Source organism: Lepisosteus platostomus, chromosome 8 (assembly GCF_059453375.1).
Source record: "Lepisosteus platostomus isolate fLepPlt1 chromosome 8, fLepPlt1.hap1, whole genome shotgun sequence".
Lineage (NCBI taxonomy): Eukaryota > Metazoa > Chordata > Actinopteri > Semionotiformes > Lepisosteidae > Lepisosteus > Lepisosteus platostomus.
The window spans coordinates 10189009-10216972 of NC_142618.1; the positions used below are offsets into that span (position 1 = coordinate 10189009).

General features: G+C 37.0%; 1 protein-coding gene across 1 annotated transcript in view; it reads right to left on the bottom strand.

Moving 5' to 3' along the window:
* Positions 1–5358: 5358 nt before the first annotated feature.
* Positions 5359–27964, bottom strand: part of rab2a (RAB2A, member RAS oncogene family) — a 37498-nt gene continuing 14892 nt past the window's right edge. Inside the window, exons 2-8 of the mRNA XM_088642370.1 lie at positions 24465–24536; positions 24037–24104; positions 17203–17285; positions 16627–16719; positions 16174–16285; positions 10772–10840; positions 5359–6641 (exon numbers count right to left, since the gene is read on the bottom strand). Of these exons, the coding sequence (XP_088498496.1) occupies positions 6546–6641; positions 10772–10840; positions 16174–16285; positions 16627–16719; positions 17203–17285; positions 24037–24104; positions 24465–24536 (593 nt within the window). The 3' untranslated portion in view covers positions 5359–6545. The remainder of the gene's footprint in view (positions 6642–10771; positions 10841–16173; positions 16286–16626; positions 16720–17202; positions 17286–24036; positions 24105–24464; positions 24537–27964) is intronic.

The following is a 27964-nucleotide window of genomic DNA, read 5'->3' on the forward strand; positions in this document are numbered from 1 at the left end:
GGTAGCTTGTTCAATACTTCCACAACCCTTGACAGAGCAATCTATGACAGAAAAATAGCATGATTGAAAAGACTAGAGGTCTGAGTGACTTTGAAAGAGCTATCATCACAGGGGCTCTGACTAGTGAGGTCGTCAATAGCAAAGATCTTTGATGTATCAGGAAAGGCAAAGAACACTTTCTGCCAGGTGTACAGAAATCCACAAATAGGAGCATGTGTGGGCGGAAAGGACAAAGTGTAGGACAGGGACAAACGCATATTGATTCAACATGTGCAAGGCAGTATGGAGTTGATGGAAAGCATCTGTAATGTTCTTGGTCCATAGCAACAAAAACTGTGTGCGGTGAAGAAGTGGTTCCTAATAACAGGGCCAGTCAATACATAAACACATATACAAAAGCAATATATTGTCTTTGCACTGTGAATAGTTCTGCACCAACAATACTGTCCCTCAACCTGTTTGCTTCAATATTTCTGCCCCTCTTTATATTACCAACTTTATAAAACCTAATGCCAATTTCATTGTCTGTTTGAGATGCAGTGACATATGGAGGAAAATATTGAGTTCCAAAAGAAATTAACCATATTCCAGATCAGCCCTAGTTATAATCCTCTGTCACTGATCTGAAAAAAAAAATTACAGGAACAATCATTACGAACCTCAGCTATTTACCTTTGCTGATTTATTACAAACATGGAAAGTAATTAAGAATGCTGTATAGCTATGGGAATTGTGGCCTGGTAAAACACTGCATTTCATAATGAAGCAGATATTCAAACACACACCGGAGAATGGTTTCTGTTCGTGTGGTACACTCTTGACATCATCAGGTCTATTGGCTGGTGCATGTTTAACCCAACATGCTCAACTTGACTGTAGTGGACATCATTCCAACCTTGATGACATAACAGTTGTAGAGCATTGGTTTCCCTGATGAAGCACATGTAGCACAGCTGACACTCTGTTGAGAAAGTGGAGGTGGCTTGGGGAATATATCAGTGTTGCCTTTGTTGTATACAATAAATAAATCATTGGGCTGGGGTGGGTCTTCTATCTCGTTGTGAAGAATCATCTCTTAGAGACAGTAGGTGCCATTGTCATTCACGATGACACAAAAATAAGACAAATACACAGTGGAGGTGCCCAGATCCATGTGAATGACATTCAAAGATCTGCAGTTGTGCCATCTCTTTCTGGTCTATATCCATGTTTTCTAGAATGATAATGATAATGGCCTACTTATGCATTCCTGGCACAGAAGAATGCCCAAAACAGCAGACTGACACCGCAGCTCAGTCTAACCAGTACAAAATATCTAGATGTACAGTAGGCTGATACGGTTCCTTAAGGCCTGTAGCCAGAGTCCAGCTGCATCAGATAGTGTTTAACAGCTTTAACAATGTATGATGCTCCCCTGTTTGGAAGCACATTTCACTTTATTAGTCAATCCTGTGCAGCCTGACATGGCTAGTACTAAACAACACACCCACTATCTGGCCAGTTTGATCTCGGCGCATTGCTAGCAGTTGCCAAAAACACTTATAACCTGCTGCATAGTGTTTTGGCACAAATAATTTATAGACTTATTTCACATGAAAAATTCATGTTTAGAGTGGAATGTAATGTTTTGAGTTGAGAACATCACCCCCTGAAAGGTGCACATGGTAATTTCCCAAATGGGTTGTGCACTTTGTGTACAACTGCTGCAGTGGATTAAAATATTTCTTTTTCATAGGTCCTCTGGACTAATAAAAATCATTAGATTGAAACATAGAACCCTTAAATGAAATATTGTATTGCAATGCAATATCCTCCGTCTTATGTTTCATTGTTCCTGAACTTTATAATATAAAAAAACTTAAAAATCAACTGTACGTATTCATAATTTTGCATTCATAACCTGTACTGTCAAAACAAATAAATTACTACTTTGATTCAAACTGACCTCCAAAACATCATAAACACTATTTGAATTGCTACAGGAATCTCCCCATTTACTACAGGTTGAGGACAAAAATAAATAGCAACATAAAGTTAATTAATAGGGCACTGGACCATCATGTGAAACCAGTACGTCCTGTATGCACCGTGGCATAGACTCTACCACCGTCTAGTATTCTGCAGCAAAATGCAACGCCATTATTTCACATGAAAGTCAATCAAATCACACCTGGTTGATGGAGGTGGAAAACACTGCCTTGGGCACCATCCCATAAATTTTAGACTGAGTACAGATCTGGTGAATGAGAAGGCCATGATATAAGGATACCATCACTGTCATGCTCATCAAACTCTTTAGCGACCAAGTGTGCTTTAACACCTCTCTTGGCAGTAAAGAAGAGCTACAACATGGGGTGAATGTAAACACTCTGTATCATGAAGGAGTGATCAGCATTGACCTTCTAGCAGAATGAGTGCACCCCACATCATTATGGCAACACCAGAAACCTTCACCAGTGGAACCACTGCTGAGTCCTTTAGGGTGACATGACACGTGCTCTTGTGCCTTTGTTGAGAACAAACTGAAGGATGATTCATCAGACTATATCACGTTTCTCCGCTACCAAGAGTCCACTGCCTGTGCTCTTTCCACCACTGGATTCACAAAACGTGCACTGCCAGGTGTGATGAGTGGTTTGCGCACTGTAACATGCCTATGGTATCCTGCTCTGTGGGGGTCCTGACAGATTGGTTTTGATTAATCTGGCTGCTCACATCACAGGCTGAAATTTGCAGTCCATGGATTGCTAGTTCCTCTTCTGCTTTGCCTTGCGCTTTTAATGTATATATATATCGTGATCTTGGAGTATGCGCTTTCGCCCACTGTTGCCTATCAATAACGACATCTTTCCTTTGGAGTTCCAGGCTGACATCACCTTAGACACCATTGCTCAGGAAACCAGCAAGTTGACCTATCTTGGTAACTGAAGCTCCTTCGCAACTTACCTCAACACCTCTTACCTCTTTCAAAGTCACTGGAGTCTCTTGCAGCCATACTAGTTGCAATATGTTGTTGTACAGCATTGTTATACATGAAGCTAAGCATTCTGGTATGTTATTTGCTTAATTAATGCAGGAGCCACACCCATGTGGAAGCCTATGCATTCAGTAAACCCTTTTTCCCCCAGGGTGTTTGTATTAGTGCTCAGTTCCTACACTTACTTTCTGAAAAATCCATATGGCTTTGGGTTTTATGTAGAATGAGCACAGTCACGAATTTCTGAGCCTCTTGGTTTGTCACGGATGTGTAATTTATTCATTAATGAGCAGTGTTTTTGCCATTTTACAGATACATTTACTGTGGGCGAGCATTATCTGTAAACTTTAATTACGAGGGGATTTTTAAATAAATATCAAGTAGCGGGTATGTTGGTTATAACTTTGTTACCCCATAGATCAGCTTTAATTGGAATGGTTTTATTAGTATCTTGACATTTCAGACTGAAAAAACAACTCTTTTGAATTTCACTGGACCCTTAATACCATCTATTAACCTTGCTACCCTTTTTACTTTGGTTGGACAGCAACTTGATAATAACCAATATGTTCAGAATTATTTAATTTTAATGAAAGTAACTGCAGATCCCGGTCACTAATTCTTCTGGACATATGGATGAGAAGGATTTTGCCTACAGCAGGAAAATGATGTGCAATCAGAGAGCATTCTTCTAGTTCCTCACCTGCAAATAGCTCACAAAGTGATTTTCCAAGAAAGGGTTTAAAAGGATCAGATCTTACTAGCATTTTGAGCATTCAGAAGACAACACTGGCATTTCAAAGATCAACATTCCCCTTTATTTTTTAATTATATTGAGAAAATCAACTGCAGAAGGGCTCTACAGAAGAACCATTGTTCCTTCCTTCAACATTTCGGTGTGAATTTACTCTTTATTTGTTCTTTTGCAGCCAATGCAGTATTAGGAATATAGCATGACACATTCAAACGTTAATGTTAATTAAAATAATTATTTTAAATACATAGAAATGTATTAGGCCAGGGAAGTCAGGTGCCACAGTGGTACTACTACGTACTGTATATACTGCTTGGTCACAGGTCTTGGGCCTTAGACGTTGAGGCATCTTCTATTTGAAGCTTGCAATATTCTCTCTGCTTGGGAGGGCCAGGTTTTTTCCACCTCCCAGAAACATGTTGGCTAGGTTCATTAGCGTCTCTCAAGCTGCCCTCGTGTGTACTCTCATGCGTGCCACGTGATGGCCTGGCCCCTTGTCTAGGGGGTAGCTCTGGCCTGGTGCTTTCTGGGATCGGGTCTTTCTGAAGGATGGATTCATCTAAATTGCATCCAAAAGATTGGCATGCAATATTTATTCTGTAAGCAAGTATTCAAGATGCTTAAGCAGCACAATGTACTGTACAATATAATTAAATATTAAAAGTAGCAGAACCATTTAGGGACTAACAATATGAAAATGTATCCATATAATATTATCAAAGCAATGTTATCTTCTTCTGCTACTGTCCATTTTTCTAATCCCCTGCTTTGTGAACAGGTGGCATAATTATTTCTCAACAATACCACTGGATTTTTTTCCCCACTCAACATTCATAACATTTTCTTCTAACGCAATTACAGAGAGTAATATAAATTAACAAGAACTGGAATCTTAATCAACAAGACTCACCCCAGGAGGTTTTCAATTAAATTAGTACTCAATATCAAGAAATAGCATTGCTCTCAATGTTACAGTGAACAAGGTGTAATTGGCTTAAGGCATCTTGGATGACTTCCAAGGAAAATACCCCATGAGCATAAACAGAAAAATGGAATTAAGCACACTCCTGTACAGAATCACAGTGGTGCAATCATTCCTCTTACCTTCTTATTTAATCTGATAATGACAATGTTTAGGGACACCATACTCAAATGTGTTGGTAAAATCTTTTTCTTTCTGGCATCCCAATTCAATTTACAAATAGCAGGTGCAATCCTCAAAGAATATACAATACCACATTTGACGAGGGAAATATTACTCTGAATGTGTGTATAAACAAGTTGGAGAAACCTTCTATGGTATATTTGTGCCAATATATAATGGTAAGATTTAGCTTCTGACAAACTGCCTAAAATTTAATCCCATAATATAAAGCATGATTAAAACAGACATTTTGCACTTAAATTACTTTACTTGCATGTTTTTACATCTTAAGCCATGACAGAGAAATGTATTTATACATATGTCTGGATAGTGATCACTACCACTTGAGCCAAAGAAGCAGAACTCCTAGGGGTAGAAGTAGAAACGGTTTATAAAGGGGAAAAAACAAGCAAAAGAAAGGATACAGCCACATGTCGTTTTTTTCCCACTTTGCCATCAAAATGAATATATATCAGGTTTGAATCTGTTGAACCACAGGAATTTATTTGTTTATTGTAACATGTCATTTTAAGAAGAACCAACACAGCAAATAAAGTTGAGGGTCACAAAGATACTCCAGTTTTGGCTCTTATCACACCCCTTTAACAATAGACAAGATGTTCACCATGTATCTTTAAAACAAAACCAACTTTCAAATAAAACAAACCTCTACACAACCACTTAAGACATCTAAATCAATGTTGATCTGGACTCAAAACCGTCTTGCAGATAAAACTGAAAATGAAAACTGACAATATACCATTATATCAATATTACATAGTTTGTTTTGCTGTATAACTGAAAATAACTGAATTCTTTTAAGGCAAACAGCTGATCCATTTCTGGAGGGGAGGTGATCCATTTCTGGAGATGTGGTTGAAAAACACCGAGAAACAAAATAATTTGGCATTAAAATAGATGAAGAATATTGAGCCAATGTTGCTATACACTGAGCAGTATGGGGATTATGGGAGAGATAAGGGAGAGGCAGATGGCAAGACAAAAAAATAGTCAAACAGGATTAAAAATTTGTGTCAAAGCAGGTTTTGAACTATAGCAATACTGTTGCAGTTTCAAGCTCTAATTGTACAGTATAGAATTTCAGCAAATTCAGTAAAGAACTCTAGCTTGGTCGTTATACACCAGAGCAAGTAATTATAACTATATACACAGAAGTGAATGATAAATACAGAATTAAAACAGTCCTGCTTTCTTGTCTTCTTCACTAAATGGCTGTCCGCTCTAATACAGTCCTACTTTTTTCTTTAGAACTTCAGGTAACCACAGTAGCCAGGGACTTTAACCACATAAACTGATTAAAATACTAAGATGACCTTGTAGTGTTTTAATACAATTCAGCTTGAAGTCAAAAAGGGCACAGACAACGTAACAAAAAAGAAAATAAAAAAACATAAATCACGACAACCGACCAAGAAATCAAATGTAAATAGATATGGATACAATCCTCAAAACCCGGTCTTTTAAGCAAAAGTTAACCATCTCTGCTGGAGCCCAGACAGACTTCAAAGTTTTACAGGGATTGTGAAGGACTTGGGCGTCTCTCCTGATGAACAGCCATCTAGTAATGAGTGGATTGAGGGGTTGGGCTGGAGTGGGGAGGTTAAGAAAAGGTTAGTAGGCCCAACCAGTCAAGTAGAAAGTTAGAAGGCTCAGCAGCATCCTCCTCCTGCCTGCTGTCCTCCCTGGTTGCCTGCAAGTGTTGCATTGGTTGCAGCATGCTGGGGTCCTATCTTTATGCCGTTTGCCTGGAAAGACACACAAGGAATAGGTCAGCAATTCCAGAGACTAACGGGAATTCTGTTTCCAGGTGTTCCTCAATGGGAGTGCAGTAGTCAAGTGAGCTGTAGTGTTCTTAGAAGAGATTTCAACTGGAACACAGGAGGTAAGGGATAAAGCAAGGTCACAGCAAAATCTCAAAAACTGAAACGATCTTTTACTCCAAAATATACCAATTAGAGTCATGTAATCTTCTGTGTTTAGCGTAAAAAGCCCAAAAGATGCAAACTAGCCACATTAAGACTTAAATCAAAACCATGAGCCTTATATAAAAATGAAATTCTGCATTTAACTTGGAATTCAAATGAGGTCACTACTTAGGTCAACATAAAGCCCCACGTTCTTAATTTCAAAACATGTGCCAAAGAAATGCCACTCTGCATGTATGAGGCATCACAAATCACAGCACGTAGCCACAAATAACCACTCAAGTGTCCATCTGAACAACTTCATTGCATTATGTTATTACCCAACTATTTAAGACACCAAGCTAACATAAAATGCTAAGGATAGTTAAATTTGCTGAAACTGAAAAAATAAAGAACTTGGTTCTAAATTACAGCGACTGACTGAAAAATACTAATTGTATTGTTCATCTAATTAAATTAAAAAAAAACCTTTCTACTCCCATTACAACAAAGTATCAAGGTGAGGGGCTATAAACTAGTGGTGGTGGAGGGGAGTCCCCATTACCTATAAAGTGCTTTGATTGGAGTGTGTAATCTATACTGTGTAAATGTAAGGAATTATTATTAACTATAAATAACATTTAATATCGAATAATAAAAAATGTACATTTCTGTTTAAACTGTGGAAACTGTCAGATGATGCTCATTGCAACCTCAATATATTATATTACTTACCCTACACTGCTTAACCTAACTGCTTAAGAGCAGTGTTACCTTGACAATTAACAAAGTATACAGTACATATATATGAACTATAAATAACAGTTAAATTACATATAAAACAAACATTGAAGTCATTGATGTGACAATAGTATGCAAATGCTCATAAAACCTGAGGTAATATATTACCTCAAGCCTATAATAATTTATATTGTTCTTGTAAATCGTCCTGTTGGATGTGAACCTGACCCTTTATTGGCCTGCAGGGACTTAAAGGTTCTGCCAGTAGGAAAGGTCTGTAAACACTGAATCTGGGCTTCTGTCTTGGCGGGACTGCAAAGCAACTTCAAAAGACATCAGACTGCAAAATCGGGTCTCGAGTTCAAGTCCCAAAGAGCAAGATGTGAACCATGTGCCACTAAGAACACAGAATCTTGGTCACATTCAAGGTGTCTACTCTGCAAAATGTTCCTTTGAAAATTTTTGAAGCTAAATTATCACTCTATGAATGAACGTCACTATCCAAAATGTAGCCTTGAAAATTTGGAAAACAATTTATGTACACCTTGTATAAAACAATCATTTGACATCCTATTATCAGAATATTCAACAAAGGAATCCTGACAGGTGTCTCTGCACCTACAGTATGCTGAAGGTACCCATGTCTTATTTTTTTTTTAAAAAGGGACCATTTCTACAATGTAGGAGCACAAAAATCAAGCCATAAAAGTTACACAATTTTACTTCATTTCTTTTTTAATTAATTACATTAGTTCCACTAATTAAAACAATGATTTATTTATATTTACGTGGGTGTCAAACATCAAACATCACATGGCTATGATGCGTACTATACACAAAGTAAAGATAGATGGATTCATAAAATAAAATCTGTTGCAGTTACCAACTGGAGACAGATTAAAAACCAATTACTGAGCTAAAAAAATAAAAAATAATGGAGTGTATAATGGCAGATTTATTTATGATAATAGATGCAAACTAAAATAAAATCTGAGGGTTATGCCTAGTCTTCACGGGCACTAATACATTTTGTTTTTTGGGAGAAGATATACAGGGGAAGGGCACAAGAGTGTTCCATGTCATCAATAATTTCAGAAATCCCCAAAGACATGGCAGCTGGCCAAGAACCCACACACACCACGAGCAGCTCTAATTTCTCAAGCATGCACGTCTGTCCTAACACAGACTCCCTCAAGTGGATTCCGGTTAAAATACAGCAGCTCACCAGAAGGAACACGGTAGTTACTGAAATTAAGCTCTTAAGGAAACTTTGCGTCACAGTAAATCTCATATTTATAATGTCTGGCAGGGCTTCTACTACAGCAGTAGCCTTGGGGTTTCTGGCATTACCTCTACGTTGACATCAGCTGATGTGGTTTTGACTCTGTGCCTTGACATTTCTTCCTAATAAAAAGCATGCCCAATAGCTAAATAGGTCTCACCTCCCCAAGTTAGCAGTAACCTCCAGAGGGAGCAGGAAGCAGTGACTTGGCTTCTTGCCAGGTGAAGGTAGACTGGTGGCTTTTTCCACAGTTATGTGAAGTGAGATGCTCTTTAACACACCGCACGCTTATCTGAAAGAGTCACTTTCACTTTTTCACCTAAAAAGAATCGGCTCAGATCAAACCCTTCACACCAGCCCTTGATCTTGAGATTTTTAAAAATGAATCGTACTTCTAAATTTTATGTGCTCAAATATCCAGGACAGACAGACTTCAGATGTTTTGGTTCAAATTTTATAATGTTAGCACTTCAGTGTACCTCTTTCCCCCCCAGTATGACTGATATGCTTACCATACCAAAAAGAAAATCACTGCTCCTCTGTCTCCAAATTTTATCCCCATACACCTTGTTGTTTGTTACCTTTGCAGATCAATTCTGAACAATTAACACATCTGCGAATGAAACCCTCTCCAAAATGTGTGTGAATATCATGTGTTCAGAAGACAGAATGTGATTTATTACATATCACATCCATCCTCGAGCTGTGCATTTTTCGGATACAGAGAGGCAAAATAATGAGATCAATACATTTGTAAAGTTCACTAACACTTTGAACTGCACTTTAAAATGCAGAAAGGAATTCACCAGAAATATGCCGGATAAATATGATCCCATAGTATCATCCAACTTATGCTTCATCACGTAGTATAAAAAAAAACTTAATTATGAGTAAACCTAATAAAGGAACAAGTAAAGGTTTATTATATCAAGGTGAGAACCCAAAGAAGGCTACACAGCTAAAACTGTTTGTCTTTTCTTTTCTGCATGGAATAAACCTTTACTTGTTCCTTTGCAGCCTACGCATGATGACACAGCTCTCTACTTGATCTACTATTCCTAATAAAAGCAACATTGTTGGCTTGAGGACTATCTTGTTGGCTTTAATGCTCATCAAACCTCACACTCACATGTCAGATATGACACAAAGAAGTCCTGGAAGATTGGGAAAACGGAAGGATATTGTTTTCCAAAGCAGTCATATGGTAGTGAAAAAACAGATTTGCTAAAATGGTAGTGACAAAGGGTTTTTTTTGTTCGGAGGAGCAACTTTTCTTTACACAGTAGACAACCTTGTTCCCGACAATGAAATTATAATTAAATGCTGCTGTACCTGTTCCTCGAAATTCTCAATCAGTAGCTGCAAATCGTAAACTTAGAAATCATTAGGTCAAGTGGCAAATGAGAACTATTTTTCAAAGTTTTCTAAGAGTAAGAAAAGGAGCAGGCGCTGTCTCTTCACACAAAGGGTGTGGAAACGACTTAGCCAGACACGGTCTCGACGTCCATGCTTTCGCTTTTTCAGTGGCGATAACCACTGCTTTTTAAAATGTAAAGTGATTGGACAAACAATGAGCAAACAAACTCTAGGAAAAATGATCAATATGTAAATTTGACTTTCCCAAAATACAAAAAACAGAATGACTGTGAAATTATTTCCCATAGACCTAATGAAGAAGAAAATGTCAATGTTATTGAAATAAAATAATGACTCCTGGAAAATTAATGAACAACGATAAGGCTGACTTAAAATTAGACTAAACATTAAACTTAAAAAATTAAACTGAACATTAGTCTTATCTAGTAAAATTAAGGCAACTGGTTATTTAAATAAGCAACGTGCTAACATTACTGCTGTACATCTGATTAAGAGGAATTACTGAAAAATAAAGCCACTTGGGTTAAGGAATTTGCCACAGAATTACAGTACTCATTTGTATGAAACATACCTCATTATTAATATCGAAGACACCTTCTTGAATCTTCTCATAAATCTCCTTGGCTGTGTTAATAAATGCCTAAAACATAAGGGAAGAAACGTGATTAGAACATATAATCAAACAAACAGAAGGCAGAAATGACTCAGACGTCACAAATAGCTCTTAAAAAGATTATGCTACTGACCTAAATAACTGTGGCTATAAGAAGAAAGTTCAGGATGGATAAATGCAACATCATGGCTTACTCTTAGTCACGTCTGCTTCCTATTGCATTGCTGCAAGTGCATGTTGTGCCACCAGAAGTAATTACAAAACAGGAACCGACTTCCATGTGTAATAAAAGCAACTCAACTAGAACATGTAAAGTGTAAATTAAACCGTGCAGTAAAGCAGATTCCCCGAACCACTGCACCTAGTGTCAATTAGATACCATTTAAAAAGAACAAACAGAAAAGCTCAGCTGAATGACAGCAACAAATATGGATTTTTCTAGGTTCATGTACAAAGACTAGTTACACCTTCCTCTCCTGACCTCCTATGCTTTATTGGTATGCACTGCGATAGAAAGAAAATAGCACAGTTCATCAAGAGAAATAAATGGGGCTTCTTTTCAGTCTTACCCTGGAAGCATTTAACTGCTGAACTTGCCACCAGAGCTTTGTTTCCTAATTAACAGGACTGATATGTTTTCACCTATAAAGGCCTTACAGCTCCCCAGAGTAATCAATCTACTGCAGCTCAATTACTGCACCAAGCACGCAGCACAGTCAGTGAAGGAGACTTAAACGACTGCGGCAGACACAGGAAGATATGAATATGCATAAACTCTAAGTGGGTGATCGAAACATCATACAGGGTCAGGAGAATTCACAGCAAACTAATGAGATGAATTAATCACTGAGGGTGTTCGGGGCGCTTCCAGAAATGAACACACTTTCAAACAGTTTCAGATCTTAAGTATGTGAGATTGGCTGGCTTTCAGCCAAAGCTAAATTGATTCTTTCTTTTCACACTCGAAAACATTAACAGCACACATAAGAGGGATTCCCTAACTTATAGTACACCTGTTATCAAAGAAGTTGATTCACCCAACTGATTTAATCTGCCTGATCTACAGCTTATATTCCTTTAAGACTACAGCTTTCTATAGCGAAAACGACCTCTTGGCCATACAAAATCCAAAACATTAAGCATCTAACTGTTAAAGATTCTAATAAACATGCATTTATCTTGTGCTATGTAAAATACTTGTATTTGGTTATCAGTCACATAGTTGGACTTCAATGGGCAATTTATAACTTCCAGCTTGAGCTCACAAATAAGCAAAGTGTAAAGGCTTTAACTCTGCACATTCTGAAAAAGTAACCAAATGTTGACTGTAAACTACTTGTTTTGCATTACTTCCTACACACGTCTTGATATTTAAAAATATTTTCCATATAACCTGACTTTTAGTGACAAATGTCTGAACTACTACTTTCCCCAGACAAGTAGGTAGTGTGTAGAAACATTTTCAGGACTATGGGATAAAGATGGGATCAGTGCTTTTGAAAACAAGGGACTGTTCATAGAGAACTGTTTTAAAAGTTAACGGCAACATTATTTTTATTTTAAAATGTTTATTTTGGGCTTAGAAAGAATCAGCATTTATGAGTGTATTTCAAAACACAATGAAAGTAAAATGTACATAGTAACTGTTAAACCTCTAATTTACATCACAAAATAGACAACATTTCCAGGTATGTGCTGTGTCATATTACCATCATTGTCTGTAATTCAGACAAAACTTCAGATGACATGTCGCAGCCGTATGTCATTGTAAACCAGCAGGCTTCGTTTAGTTTTAGCAAGTTTAGTTTATTTTGTCCGTTTTGAGTCGAGCGGCTCAACATGAACGACATGATGTGTCACTAATTTTGTGCAGGGACAGGCAAGATGAAATTCTATTTCGTCAAACTGCTAGTGGAGAATAAAATATTTTAAAAAACCACCTGCCGACATTTACTTAGCCCATTGGAAAAGAAGCATCAACAGACAGCATTTTGACGCTGAACTGTGTAACCAGTGAGTGACATCATGCAAGGGTGTCCTGTCACCCTTTTTATAACAGAGCACACTTGAAGTCCACACCTGCGCTACGTCACAGAAGTGAGGACTTGGAGGAAGGGTTTAGGGCCTTACTTGCTAACTCTACATGCAGATTACGTTGGAACATTTCTGTTGTGAAACGTCTGCTGCACAGCCTGTACATATTCGCTCGTACATCATATTACATTAGTCATTACAGTGAAGAGTGAGCAGGAAGGGCCGCATCACGTAACAATTTGTGGGAACTCGAATGCAAGTTTGTGACAATATGGCAACTTACAGTACTTTCAGAAAGTTCACGATTTTGTGCTTAACTCAAAAAAAATTTCTGTAACATCACTAAATTAATTTTGTCACCGAGATTTAATAACCGGTCTGAGAAATTGGAACTGCAGTTCCCCTTTGAAAGAAATGTACACAACTGCACAAATCCTCTATAAAACGTTATATGTCTAAAACTGCATTAGAAAAATTTCCAAAGACTTGGACACTGTATTGTATTGCTACAGTGTCTGTCATTTGTCGGTCATGTTACAATTATGTATAAAATATAAAACTACTGTCCATTTTGAGGAAAGTCAAGAACATCCTTTGGTTGATTATTTTTGCAAAGATGATGTATTTCCAGCTTTGTTCCATGCTGGACTGCAGTAAACCAGAGACTACCAGAGTGAAAACTCTTAAAAAAAACTTGTATAAAAGTGTGTATGAGAAAAACTCCTTCTAAACATCCCCACTTTATTTGTTGTGGTAACTTAATAATGCTTTACATCCCAGTGTTGACAGCGCTCACAGCAACCACTGGAAAGGCACATGTTCAAATGAGGCTGGAGCTGTGTCATTTTCCACTTTGAGAGGATATGCTGAAAACTGAACTTTTACAGCCTGCTGCATTATTAAACAGTGTTTCCAAGAGTGCAGGATGCACTGTTCACCTCCATATTATGTTAATGCAAACCCTACCCGGCTTGTGTGAGCCGACTGAATGAAAGTATAAATAACACTCAAACGTTAAGATATGAGGGCAGACTGCAAAGATGAATCTGACAGTTTCCCGTTTCCCTGCTGTGAGAGTGAAGTGCGGGGCTAGTTGCTGTAAACGGGTAATCAGTGTGGAGGAAATGTGCTGGGGAAAAAAAAAGACTTCTGTTCCAGAAGAGGAAATTGACGATAGGAAGGGAGCCCAGGGTTTGCGTTGTCCATTTTCTGCGAGTGATTAAGATTTCTATCTACGTTGGGGTTTTTACACTTGCACTATACTTCAAACTCAGAAGCAGTCAAGCTAACCGCCCACCTACCTTGTTACTCAAGATACTCAGCCTGATAACATTTCTGATGGACAAAAAAATACTTTTCCAAAGTATACAGCAAAAGCCTTGGTGCGAGTTTTTATGAACTCTGAAGTGAACAGCCTCCTCTCTGAACTGAGTTTGAGCGGAGGAGGAAAGTTAGTTAATGTCTGCTACCATCTAGTGGCAAATAGTGTCCTCGCAACAATTTCCAGGTCTACATATTTAAATATTGTCATCCTTGAATACCCATGAACAGGGACTACGAAATCCCTGGCTTACAAGCTCCGATGCTGGTTTTAAATTATATGTCACCATATATTAGGCTAAATGTTACAAAAGGCGACAGTAATTGGTTTAATGTTGAAGTATTCTCCACTGGAAGGTCTTCTAGCTGACTGGCTTGTAACGTTGCAGTATGTCTTTCAGATTTTTGCTCGATGTCCTTCATGATTAAAAATCTTAAATTTAAAAAGCAGACAGAAGGTGGAAAGTACCAGATTCTGCCAACTAAGAAATCCCCAAATACCCATACTGAGCCGAGTACAGTTCTCTCCACACTTTTCCCAATTTTAATAATGTGCATGAAATAATGCCTGAGGGAAAATACCCCAACACTTTGCTGTGGGTTTTGAGCCATAATATATATTCGCTTTTGGGTTTTTTTTACCCGTTGGACAATGCATCCTTTTTACCGTTAAGACTGAAATGGATTTCTAAAGAAACAGAAATGCCTTCAAGAACAGCGGGCAAGCCCACACATTTAGATCACACTCCTTATATCTGAAATACTGGGCAGCAGTGTCCAGCAACTAACTGGCTTGCAGAAAATTCTAGAAGTTTCTTTTGGTTATCTCTGTTGTTTAGTAATGTGCACAAAAAATATTTCCAGTGGAAATAGTGCAGATAAAAGAAAGTGAACTGGAGTTATGGCAGTAAAGAAGACATGAGCACTGTACACTTGGTTAAAGAGTGTTGTTGAAAAAACTACAAGCAAAATTACTTAGCTAAGCACCTTTACCACAACACACTACTGAAAGTGAATTTTTATGTAAAAGCTACATAGACTGGGTTTCACCATTTTGATATTTTCCCCCATGATGTCACCATTTATTTTTCTGGCTAAATAAATTTACAATTAATTTATGGACAAAATTAGTCCATATTTGTATTAGAAGTAGCTCACAGAGCACATTTAGGGGTCAACACAAGTGCTACAAAATGTGTAGCTATGCATCTATCAATACGGCAATAGTGCCCATTATAATAATAGGCCACTGGGAACTCCTCTAGTTCTAGTTTAAATGCAAAGCCCATGGAAAGATAGATCTAAAAATAATTCAACAGATAACAAAAGACCAAAGCACTAACAATTATGAAAATTCAGTTTCTATAAATTCAGGCAATGGCTCAAATGAATGGAGGAATGAATTAATTTGATATACAGATGCTCCTTCTTGACCTCATTGTGGCTTCAGTTTCCTATATTGTTGTTGTGCTGTAAGAAGTACTGAGAAATACGTTTCCCCCCCACTCTGAAGCATGCCTACTATTTACGAGAACCATCCTTGTGGCTACTTTCATGCAGATCTGTTTTCTAGTAAGTCTCAAGCAGACATCTGTAAAATACTAAGGAACCCTTGACTTAAATGAAAAGGGTATATTTACAGGAATAGCCTGTAGGTTGATAAGCTACCTAGTTATCTCTTGAAAAGTTGTACACATATATATTACTTTTACTTTTAAAAAACCTACACTAACTTTCATAGAGTGTAGGAGTTTGAGAATGATGTTGACTCTTTGATAACTTTGTGGTAAAAGGATTGATTCATGCTATTGTGGTTCTTTATTCCTCAGAAGAAAAAAAACAAGAATGATGTAATACTACTAAATTCCCTTTATTGTCTGGGAGAAGAAAGCGGCCACTAATTAAGAAAAAATAAAGTTTTCACGTTTAAAAATGGAAAAATAAAAACGTAACTCTTCATCCATTATTTGCAACTTAGAAAAAACAACCAACATCGTGCTTTTTACCTCTTCTACATTGGAAGCTGTTTTAGCAGAAGTTTCCATAAAGATAAGACCATGTTCTCTGGCAAAAGCCTCCCCTTCTTCCTTTTTCACTTCTCTCCGTGACTCCAAATCACTAAAACAGGGAACAGAGAGCCATTTTTGAAAGACACTATGGTACAGCAAAACATTTCAAATATAAGAAAGGTTACAAATGAGAAGAGGTGATGTGGTCGATCTAGCCCATGCCGTAGCTAGCAGTTAATGGATCCAAAACTGTATTCATTCACTACAAAGTCAAATTTATAAGATGCTATTTCCTCACAGATTAGAAGGAAGATCATGCCACTCAAAGGTTTAACAGCAAAAATTATTACGAACCTCACCAAATATCCAGACAGTGCATGATTAATCAAAAGATTAAGTAAAATAAATCTTGACAGCTTTTTTTAATAACTCTCAAACAAACTGCAATACCTCTTGTTTCCAATGAGCATGATGACCATATTGGAGTTGGAATGTTGGCGTGCATCTTCTAACCAGGTTGTCAAGTGGTTGAAGGTGTCCCTTCTGTTACAATTCAATACAGAACAGACATCAAAAGGTAGAGAAAATCCCAAATTACACAGTTCTTTTACTTTTAACACTACATTATATTTAATGGCAGCAGCTGGAAGAAAAATAAGCTTAACTACAGGTTAAGAAAACGCGAGCATAATCTGTCCCACATAAAGCATTAAATGCTTTGCAAAAAGAAAAAAATACCAGGAGAATTTCATCTTTGCAAATGACGCGTGTTCAATGGTACAAAAAGACTGCAGAAACAGAGCCATGCCACATAAAGCTAGGCTTGGAAACTATACAATCATTTGTAAAAAAGGGAAAACTAAAACACTAATACACAAATTTCATGGCAGACTATAAAATGATCCCATACCTCGGAACGCATAGGAGGTGGATTCTTTCAAAGTTATAAAAATTAAATCTTCCACACTTCTGTTGTATGAAGAGCATGAAAGAACTTAAAACTGACATCCACAAATGCAGTCTTACCTTGTGATATCATACACTAAGAGAGCTCCAGCAGCACCCCTGTAGTAGGACCTAGTGATGGACCGGAAAGACTCTTGTCCGGCCTGAAAGACAATTTATGAAACGTTAAGTCCTGAACAGCAACAGCCAAAAGAGGGGGGAAAAAAGTCAGTATTTTTCCCCCAACAGTTGTCTCTTAAACTCAAAACAGAAACTCATCCCTTTGCCTTTCAACAAATGCAGATGCGCGCTGCTTACTGACACTGAAGAAGGGCAGCAACACATGAAGGCCACTGTTGTGCCTTGTCATTCTCTCCCCACAAAAAGCCCTCTCAACTCTCCCAGGCAAATCCTTGACAACCCAATTTACTGAATGGCCTTACAATACATGAATCATTATCGCAGCGCAGAATGGACTCCTAGCAACTACACTCTGAAGGAGCCTCTGAAAGCAAGCAAATAAGCCAGAGCTGCACATTTGAATTCAATATCCCACTCCCTGGGCAGCTGTTGACATTAGAATAAATAAAGCCCATTGTAAATAAATGATGAATGACACTTTTATGCCCACCATCTGCCAGAGCAGAGGTTGCAGGAAGGCCAAGGATGACAACTTGGCATGTTGCATCACACGTAGCTCCCATCACTCATCCACAAATTTTTCTGTGGTTAACAGCGTTCGCAGAGACAAAATCATACGAGTCTCATTTCAAAAACGTATCAAGCTCAGATGGGTGTGGATGCATATATTCTAAAACTTTATATTTTATACCAGTGTTAAAGATGTTCATCAAAATCTAAATCGTGCTTCACGAGATCCGCATTTTGATTCTCAACATGCATTCCAAAAACCAGGTGAAACAAGTAAAAAAAAATCTTAGGATTGGATGACAAAGAAAAACTACATATATATCAACGGAATTTTACCCTTAATAATGTGTGATAATTTACAGCATGCATGCAATTAGGGTTTTCCCAAAGTGCTCATAGTGTAGTCACCAGTGACTAATGTTACTGTCAAGTGATTCAGTCACTTTAGAAGGTACAGTATGTATAAAGAATTCTCGACAATGAAAAATATTAGGTACACATTAAACCTAAATAAGCTACTCTGTCTACATTGATTCAATTAAAAACATTTAATTTGATGTCTGTGCTCCAAATTTACCCTAATTATAAGGCAGTTTTTTTAATATACCTTTCCAGGTTTTAGAACTACAAAAAGAACCATTGATTGTACTGTAAATTCAGAACTTAACCCATGTTTTATTATGGAAATAAAAACTCTAGACACAAATTATGCAAACAAATGGGAGAATGACTGTCAAAGTTGTTTTGAAAATTCTTAGCTCTTCATGGTTGAATCCATGCTTGAAATTCACTACCTGACTGAGGGATCTTCTAGAGACTGGTGCTTTATTCCAAGATCATGTGAACCACTATTATTGCATGCTGACAAAAGCCAGTCAACTAATCACGTAGCTTTTTCAGGTTTTAACAGCAAAAGATTTGCATCTTTCTTAACCGTGACTTTTCTTCCACATTATTTCCTTCTTTCTTGGTGTTTTTTTGCTAACAGTATGAAGAGAAGTTTGTGTATGTAACATATATATTAATTGCGAGTTCAAACTGTAATGGCTGCAAGCTTTAAAGCATAAAAAAGTGTGAAAACTGAATATCTTTCCAAAGCACATATTGCTTGGGTCCCCTTATCAACTCTGGAAATCTGGAAGTTTCAACCTTAGTTTTGGTATTAATGATGGCTATATTTAAGATCACTTAAAACATGATCTTCAAAGGTGTTTTTTCATCTCCATAACACTGCACATATTCATACACCTCTCCCACTGCGATACAGAAAAGCTAATATATACCCTTAAGTAAAGTTTTAAGTAATAGAAATGTAATTTTCTGTGAACAGGAGGTATACAGGCTGTGTGATTAGCAATCAACATCACTTCAACAGCTTGAGGGACTAGTAACAGCATTTGTGCTAAGTAAGAAGCAGCTTGTCTCGTGTTGTTATAACAGGACAGTTTTAGAGCTTTATCTAGGAAACTGAATCAGCAAAAGGCAAAATTCATTTTGTCGCTTGCCAAAAACCAGTGAAAATGCAGAACATAGTGACGGTCGGTAGGTAACATAAAACAGTAAAATATCTTTTAGAGCTACTGCAACAGCTACCAGTTCAAATCAAGAATGATATCTTGCTATTCACATCAACGAATAAAGGAATTCCTCCACTCCACTGAAGCACATTTGTTTTTCTCTGATAGCATAATTACAAGGGCCTTAACACCATGTACACACATCTCCTTTGGAGACAGTGATCATACGTGCAGTTACAGTGAGACTAATGGTGTCGCAGTCGCTGAGGCGGCTTTTGAATTGAGGAGTTCAGAGGATGAGTGAACACTTAATTTGCACTTTCAACTTTTTCCACACTAGAAACATCCCTATCAAACTAGATCTGTGACAAAGAAGAGTACTGGCATTGGACAGAAGTAGAGAACTTCAGGGTGAGCGACGCAATAGCATCGCCAATGCACAGGATCTGACCTGCCAGCTGTTTAACACCTCTACTTTATACTGTTTTTATTAGCGTTAATGCAGATAAATTGCTACCAATCTCCTTTTATGATTTTGGTATTTCTTACCTTTGCTTCAAAAAAGCAGAGATATTATATCTACGATCCTGATAATCATTTTAATTGTATAATCTTTACAAAGATATTATCAGAAAAATGACTGTGATTTGTAGACGGTACACCAATATTTTATTAAACAAATATGACATGTAAATTCAATATGCTGATTAACAAGGGCTGATTAGCAGTAATCTACTGAGAAAGTCACATTCTAGTAGCGTGTGGCCACAGTTTGAAGTAATGCATTACTTCCAATGTATTACTTCTTGACACCTGAAGAAGGCTCCACGGCCAAAACGTTGTGTTCTCTTTCTTCTTTTTTTCAGCATGGAATAAACCTATTACTTGTTCCGTAATACATTGTATGCTTTTTCCCAGGTTTAAGATGATCTCTTGTGGGATTCTGTCCCATTCCTCTTGTAGAAACTGGACAAGCATTTGCCTGCTCACAGGTTTCCGAGCCCTAGCTGCTACACCATTGTCCCAGTTCATCCCACAAATCGAAGATGGAAATCTAAGATGGAAGTCTGGTGAATAACTGTCAGATTCTAGAGCTGTTACACAAACAGTTTGAGGATGTGCTCTGTTCTGCTGGAAAGCTTCCATGTCTGGATGAGCAAGTGGGGGCCCCTTGCCTATCTCTGTAGCTCCAGACAGTCAGGTTGCCATCAATCACTAAAAGTGGAGTCACTCCTAGCCAAGACCTTCATTGGTCTGCTGTACACAACAATTAGTGCAACATTTTGCAAGGGGCACACTTGCTAGGGCCCTATGAACGTTCACAAAAACCTTGATTCATCAATGAAAAGGACTTGGTTCTACTGCTGGATTGACCACACTGAATATTGGTCCCTTTCCGCTTTATTTCCTTCTTTTCGCCAGGCTTGACATTAAACAAGTTAAATAACCTCATCACATGCCCTAGCGATTTTCTCACTAATGAGGTAATTTAGTGCTGACAGAACAGTCGGTAGTTGCTTTAGTGCATCATGATCAATCATGAATCAAAATACTGGCAAAAACAACTTCCAAATGTATTATTCTAAAACATACACGTATAATGTGGTTTCTTTCAAAACTCAGTATACTTCTAGAGGCAATAAATATCTGCAAGGGGTTTTAAATCAAGAATTACAATACATCTTATTACACTCTTTTAATATTGCCCACCCTGCTTGGTATATTTAAACTCAAAACTGCTTTTTATTACATATGTTACAGAGTTGAATTAATGGTTCAGATATGAAATTACCTGTAATTTCTCAGCAAATTACAATATTATAATTAATATTATTCAAAGGACAAGTCAAACTGCTGGTTCAGAAGTGTATGCTAGTGAAGGCTTCTAATTCATGGGTATTCTTGGAAAGCTTAATAACATGTAAATTAGAAGCGGAGTATGGGAAAATGTTTAATCACATTATATTCAGTGATGTGGGGTGAACGTAGTAGACCTTAACTTCACAAACATATTTAATACCCAGGAGTACAGTCTAGTATTAATTTAAAAAACTAAGGAAAGACTGAGCTGAGCCTTGCATTTAATTCCTTAATGAGCTACTAAATAAAATTATTATCCCTTCTTTTAATGCTTGTATTTCCTACATGTGGGCCTGTAGGCCTGTCTCCAAGACTAACAGATTCTGTGGTTCAAGCTCTGTGGGGTCTCAAAGATGAAAACAGCTGGGAGCCTCACCTGCCTTAACATGCTTCTTTGACACCTCTGTTTCCTAAAAAATGAATTATTTACAGGCCAGCACATACAAGAACATTCATCCCACATTGCATCTCCTGATAAAAAAGCCTGTTCATATTCAATATATTCATATTTTGAACACAATGTCTATATCTAAAGACCCCAAGGTACGAGTGTGTCACACTCCACAGCTCTTAGCTTCTTCATAGCTTCCCTTGTGTACTTGTTTAGGCTGAGATGCTTTTTATTTTGTTAACGTGGGACACCTTTAATTGCTACTGTCTAGTCAAATCTGTCATAATTTTGGAACACCAACAAATGACATTTGTCAGCTGTGGAGCATGTGAAGAAGATTAGCAAACTGCAAGAGAGGGTGGTGGATTCTCAATCTTTTTTAGTTTTAGTTTTCATTCTAGCCGAGTTTAAAATTTGAAGATTGTCTAGGATTTATCTGTAAACAAAAGACAGCAAGAACATAAGAAGGCCGAGAAAGAAAATCCTAATTTACCTCACAAAACATACATGGGATTTAAAGACAAATAACTGATTGACCAAGGAGAAATATCTGATTCCAAAGTCCTTTTCCTATTGCTCCGACTAGCACAGACTCTCCCATTTTGTGATAAAGGACATCAACATGTATATTTATTTTGAGATTCGGTTTAACTTTCTTTGCAAGGAAAGCAAAACATGGAGGCATATGGTTACTGAAAATTTATCCCTGAAGGATAAAAGTCCACTCCTGAGAATGTTCAGTACTTTTATGAATGGTTCACTTAGTTTTATACAGAGAAGAAAAAATACGGAGAACATATTTAGTCAATCAAGTATTGTTGTACAGACATTAATTAAATGTGTAAGTGACAACCTCCCTATCTCTATCACATCCTAAGTCTGCTTGAGTAATAGAGCTTGAATAAAGAATTCATCCAATTCATAAACCTCCTCAGCCTTTGGGATTCAACACTGCATATCAATAATATGATCTTAAATTTCCCTTTAAACAATCGCTGTAATTTTGTGTGATTGGGGATTCATTCTTGGCTAGCTAAGCTAGCTGCATAAATAATGCCTAACTTTTATTTCAGGAAATTTTTGACTGCACTACATACTTTGTCTCCACCTGCAGGCCAATTTGAGTCTTTACGGGCCATCACAAACAGTGATACAACACTTAGCCTCAAACCCGCTAACATATAATTCTTAACTTAGTGACTTGTATCTGCTGTGCAGGATTTAACTGTCCAAAACTGAAAGTCACAACATAAGTTACTGGGTTAACTGGTGACAACATGTTGTCCAAAGTCCACAAAGTAGCAAGTTTTAGCAGTGGAATTTATCAACAAACCTTGATTTTGATTTTGTTTAAGATTTGATGGTCTTTGGGAAATTAATGCAGAACAAAATGGTGACTTATAATGCTACCCCTTTATTCATATAAGCGTGTTTTATTAAGAGATATATTTCACACCTATGCTTCTTCTCTATTCTCTGGGACAGTGACGCTGTAAACCACCTTCAAATTATTACTATTGACCGGTTTTGCCAATACAATTTAGAGTACATGTAAAAAAACACCAATAATTTTTATCTAGTTTCACCTTTGTATTTGGAGTAATAAGATATGGAAATAGATTTATCAAAAATTATGGCTTCAATGTATTGTGCTGAAGAAGTACATTTAACCAGTAATAGCAGAGGCACTGTTACACAAAGGGTTGTGGAAGCAGGGAACAAGCCACCCAGCCATGCTGTCGAAGCAAGTTTCTTGAAAGAAATGTCTGTTCAAGATCCAGAAATGGATGAGCCAATAGAAACCAAACAGGCAGGATATGTCAACTATACCCCACCTTATAACCTTGTAAACTTTCTTTTAAAATTAAATCAGCTAAGACTGAACTAAACCGTAGAACAGGGTTTCCCTAGAATAATTCTGAGGCAGCACTCTTTTCTGGCTTGTGTTCTCTTACTTGAAGCCTAAATGCAACCAACAGTCTTTTGCATGTAACTTTTTCTGCCTCCTAAAAACCTACGCACAGTCTTTAAATACACACCTATTTTCAGAGTTGAACTTTAATTACTTCACTTATGCTTAGTAAGAACAAAACAAACTCTATATTGAGTACATCAATTTTAAGATGTTCTATTTCTACATTTTAACTTGCCAACAAGCTTTTAGTGCAGAGGAAGATCTTATTTCAAGGAGAAGGACACTAATTCCCTTTAAAGTACTTTACATAGTACTAAAAACCAAGGAGCTGTTATAAATGCTGAATGATTTACTTATGATTGAAACTGACTGGATAGAAAGTGAAAATCCATTACTGTTCATTCCTAATCTGTGGTTAAACAACAAACACTGTGTATCTTTTTGAGGCTGTTTACCCCAGTAGAATGGATTTTGGGAAAGATATGGTCTAACTTGTTTCCAACTTTTATGCATAGTACAGATTAACCATTTGTCCTGCATTAACATAATACAAAGTCAGAAGAAAAAAAGTAAATACTTACAGTATCCCAGATTTGAAGTTTTATCTGTTTTCCATCAATAGTGATCATTCTCGCTCCAAATTCTACACCTATTTGATAAAGTATTTGAAAGAAATTAATTAAAAACTTGAAATTACAATACTAGTCAAATTAAAGATTCTGCACGTCAGAGAATGTGAATAAAGTATTCTCTATATTACCAAGTCTATTTAAAACTAAAAATAAAATTTAAAAATAAACTCTTCAGTTGTCACTCAGGTTCAGTTATCATGTAATCAAACCGTAATAATTTGCTATTAGATTTATAAAAACTATTAGGTATATTTTATATTGTCACATAAAAAACAATACGTATTTAATAAGAATAACATTTCAAAAAGCATTAAAAATGTAAGACACACCAGTACTCAATCACCATTTAAACCAAAAAAAAAATCTAAAAATCTTACCAATAGTGAGGTCATGCACAGGTTGAAACCTCTTATCTGTGAACTGTAGTAATAAACATGATTTCCCCACTCCTGAAAAATAAGATCATAGCATGCATCAGAAACATCGCACAACAAAATCCGAGACCCCTGTAAAGAACGAGCAGATAAGAAAATGAGACTAAAAATACAAGCACTTCTCAATTTTCCAAGACAAATATGTGTTCCTCTTGAAATGTTTACATTGTCAAGCTTCTTCCATTTCTTATCAAACTATTTCGGGAGACAAGGACTTAAGACCCTCCAGAGGAAGAGAAATAAATACACTCAAATGTGAATGAACAGAAATAACACTGGCCAGCCTATTGGAAAGCCAAACAAAACTGCAGCATCTTTCTAATTGAAGAGAACTAGAAGGCACATGGTGCCACAGCAGCACTTCCAGCCAGGGTTTATTAGGAGCAGTATGGTAACACATGCTTCTAGCTTTCACAGAGTAAGTGGTTAGGAAAGAAATGGAATTCATCCTCCACTCAGGACGAACAGATGCTGCTCACTGCTCCAATAATTAATTAGGGCTGAACCTCAGAAGAAATATCTTGTGGAAGATTCTGAATGCAGTGGGCTGATCCCAGCTAGGGGCGAGCATCGACAAAGAAAATCATTTTTAAATGAGAATTGTAGAATGGGGAATTCGCTGAAAACCTTCAAATGAAATTCACAGAGATGGTCAAAACAAGAACTCAAGAAAAACTAAATAAGTAAAGGCATTTAGAAGTAAATGCTTATGTCTAAATGCCGGGAGTATTAGGAACAGAAAAGAATTTAAAGGCCCAGAATTAGCATATAATTACATGTGGATAAAAGGCACTGTGACAAAATATGCCGCTAGTAGTAGATGGCATTCTGAAGAGTAGAGGAAGCTGGAAATTCAGGTCTAACATGATATACCAAACAGAGCATTCAGGCACAGGAAGATAACCCTGGTGAATTAAGAGTCTCTATCTATTCAGAATTTGACTTAGAAAAACACTGAAAAGGTTCAGTCTCAGGAGTACATCACAGAATATCAAATTCAGATACGAACGAAAATTTCATTATTTTCATTATTCCTATTTAATTAAATCAGGGATGCATACTGAGAGGCAGTAAAACAAATGAGTATTGGGATCAATGTGTTAAGGACACTGTTATCATGGGAGACTTTAATTTGCTCACATGGACTGGGAAAAATTTACCCAGGTGCAGGTGAAACTCAATCACAGCAAATGATTCCAACCTTTTCAAATGCAGATTCCATCTGGCCAAAGATGAACAAGATATTCCTTAAAGTACATTTTGAAACACTAAATAAAGTCTAAAATAAAGGTTTTAAAATGTGGGAAAGCAGACCGAGAAGATATTAAAGAGTTTAGAAGTAAAATGGAATTGAATGGATATGGAAAACAGAATCGATTTAGGTTTTAATCTTTTATAAGGAATTTTTAAATTGCAGGCACTGGGCATTCAAGGTAATACATGTATTTTGACTGAAAACTGGCTAATGGATGAAAAATAGAGAATCCATATATGGTATGGATGTGCCCATTTGGGTGATGTAATTAGTAGAGCATCACGAGGATTTGTAATTGAATCACTGCTCTTTTTAATTCATATCAATTATCTAGATTCTGGTATAGTTAGCAGACTAGCCAGGTTTACAGAATATTTTAAACTAGTAGGATCAGTAAACACTATGCAAGAGGTCAAGGAAATATCTGGCTGATGATTTAGTATAGGCAAGTGCACATTATTATATAGTAAGTAGGTGGTAAAGTACAAATAAGACAGTAAACACAGAGCTTCATGAACTTACACATCACATGTTTATTCTGATACCTTTATCATCTTCTAGACAATATGTGTAAGCAATAAAATGGCAAACATTGCTAGTAAATACCATCATACAATTATAAGTGTAGAATTTGAATTAAGGGATGATACAAATCATACTGTATCATAGTATACAAAGTGGCAAGATCATTTAAGAGTGTATAATTTTCCTGAGTAGATGTCTAGATGCATTCTGTGGCTTAAAGGAAAGTCCTCTCCTGACAGACCTAAAACACTGGATCTTTTCACCTCGAAAAGAGAAGACTAAGAGAAGACCTGATCCTAGCACTCAAAATCCTCAAAGGCATTGAATAATCAATTTTTCTTCAGAATCAGTGAAACAAGAACCATTAAAATGGAATGTGAGGCACCTGCTCATGCAAAAGATTCTAGAAATTTGGAACAATCTACCAGCCCATCTAAGAGCACAACAGGCTGAATGAACTCATCTCATGTACAGCCGTTCTGATCCAGTCTCACTTCTGAAGCTGATATCCTGGCATCCATCAAGAAATGGATCAATGAACTATTAGCAAGCAAACAAGATAGGCTGACTGGCCTCCCATCATTTGCAATGTTTCTTATGTTCTTATCCATTGCAGCACAGCATATGATTAATTGATTTCTATAATTGTTCAGTGGGGTTAGGTGCTTCGATTCCACAAGGCAGTTGATACCATGCTGAAAAATTACTTGTGGCTTAACAGTGTTTTGAACCCACAATAAACAGAAAAAGTTAGCAATCACAATATTTTTTTTTTATTATCAAGAATATCAGTACAGGCCATTCAGTAGTGAGCTGAACTTAGCTCGTCGATGGTGATCCGATATTTAAATTGTTTCAGATCAACAAGGAGGAAAACATGCAGAATCAGAGGGCATGTTACATTGCGGGCTTATCACTCAAAGAAGGATTATGCTTCAACCACTCCCTTAGGTAAGCAATGACCAATGTTTCAAAACCACACCCTCCCAATGCAACAAAAATAGTTTCAAACACACTTTGAATATGGCCCACATACATGTCTCCCAGGTCATACATTATTAGCAGAAATTCGTAATTCAATTCATTCAAGTCATAATTTTCCACTATATTCAACACACTTTGCTTAAAATTGAATACATTCCATTCAACAAGAAACGGCAAAAACAACTTTTTCGGTGTTAAGAAACTTTTGTTTTGAACTATAAATTCCAATATGTATATAGAAAACGGAGAAGTCTCATATTCCTGATTTTAGTGAATGGTCACATCTTATTAATGGTAAATGGACCTCAAACCTACCCTAGCACTGCAGGCAGTAAACAATCGACCCATGTGTGTTAGTCCTGATCTGTTCAATCTAGCACATCAAATGTTTATAGAAATAAACTGATAATGCAGATAAACGTTCCTATTACGTTTCTAACGTTCAAAATGGCATTAGAAAAGATGATAGTCACTCCTAAATTCCTTTCCTTCTTTAGCACTCCCTTCCCTCCCCCTCTTTTCTATTTCTGTGCCTTCAAGTAAACTTTACTTATCAAAGGTCTTTAATTATAAATAATGTGATTAGGGATACACAATCCTGCACACCTGAAGGGGAAGGAACTGAACTTTTCTCAGTTGCATTTTACTCATGTTCCAGGAAGAGGGCAATGGAATAAAC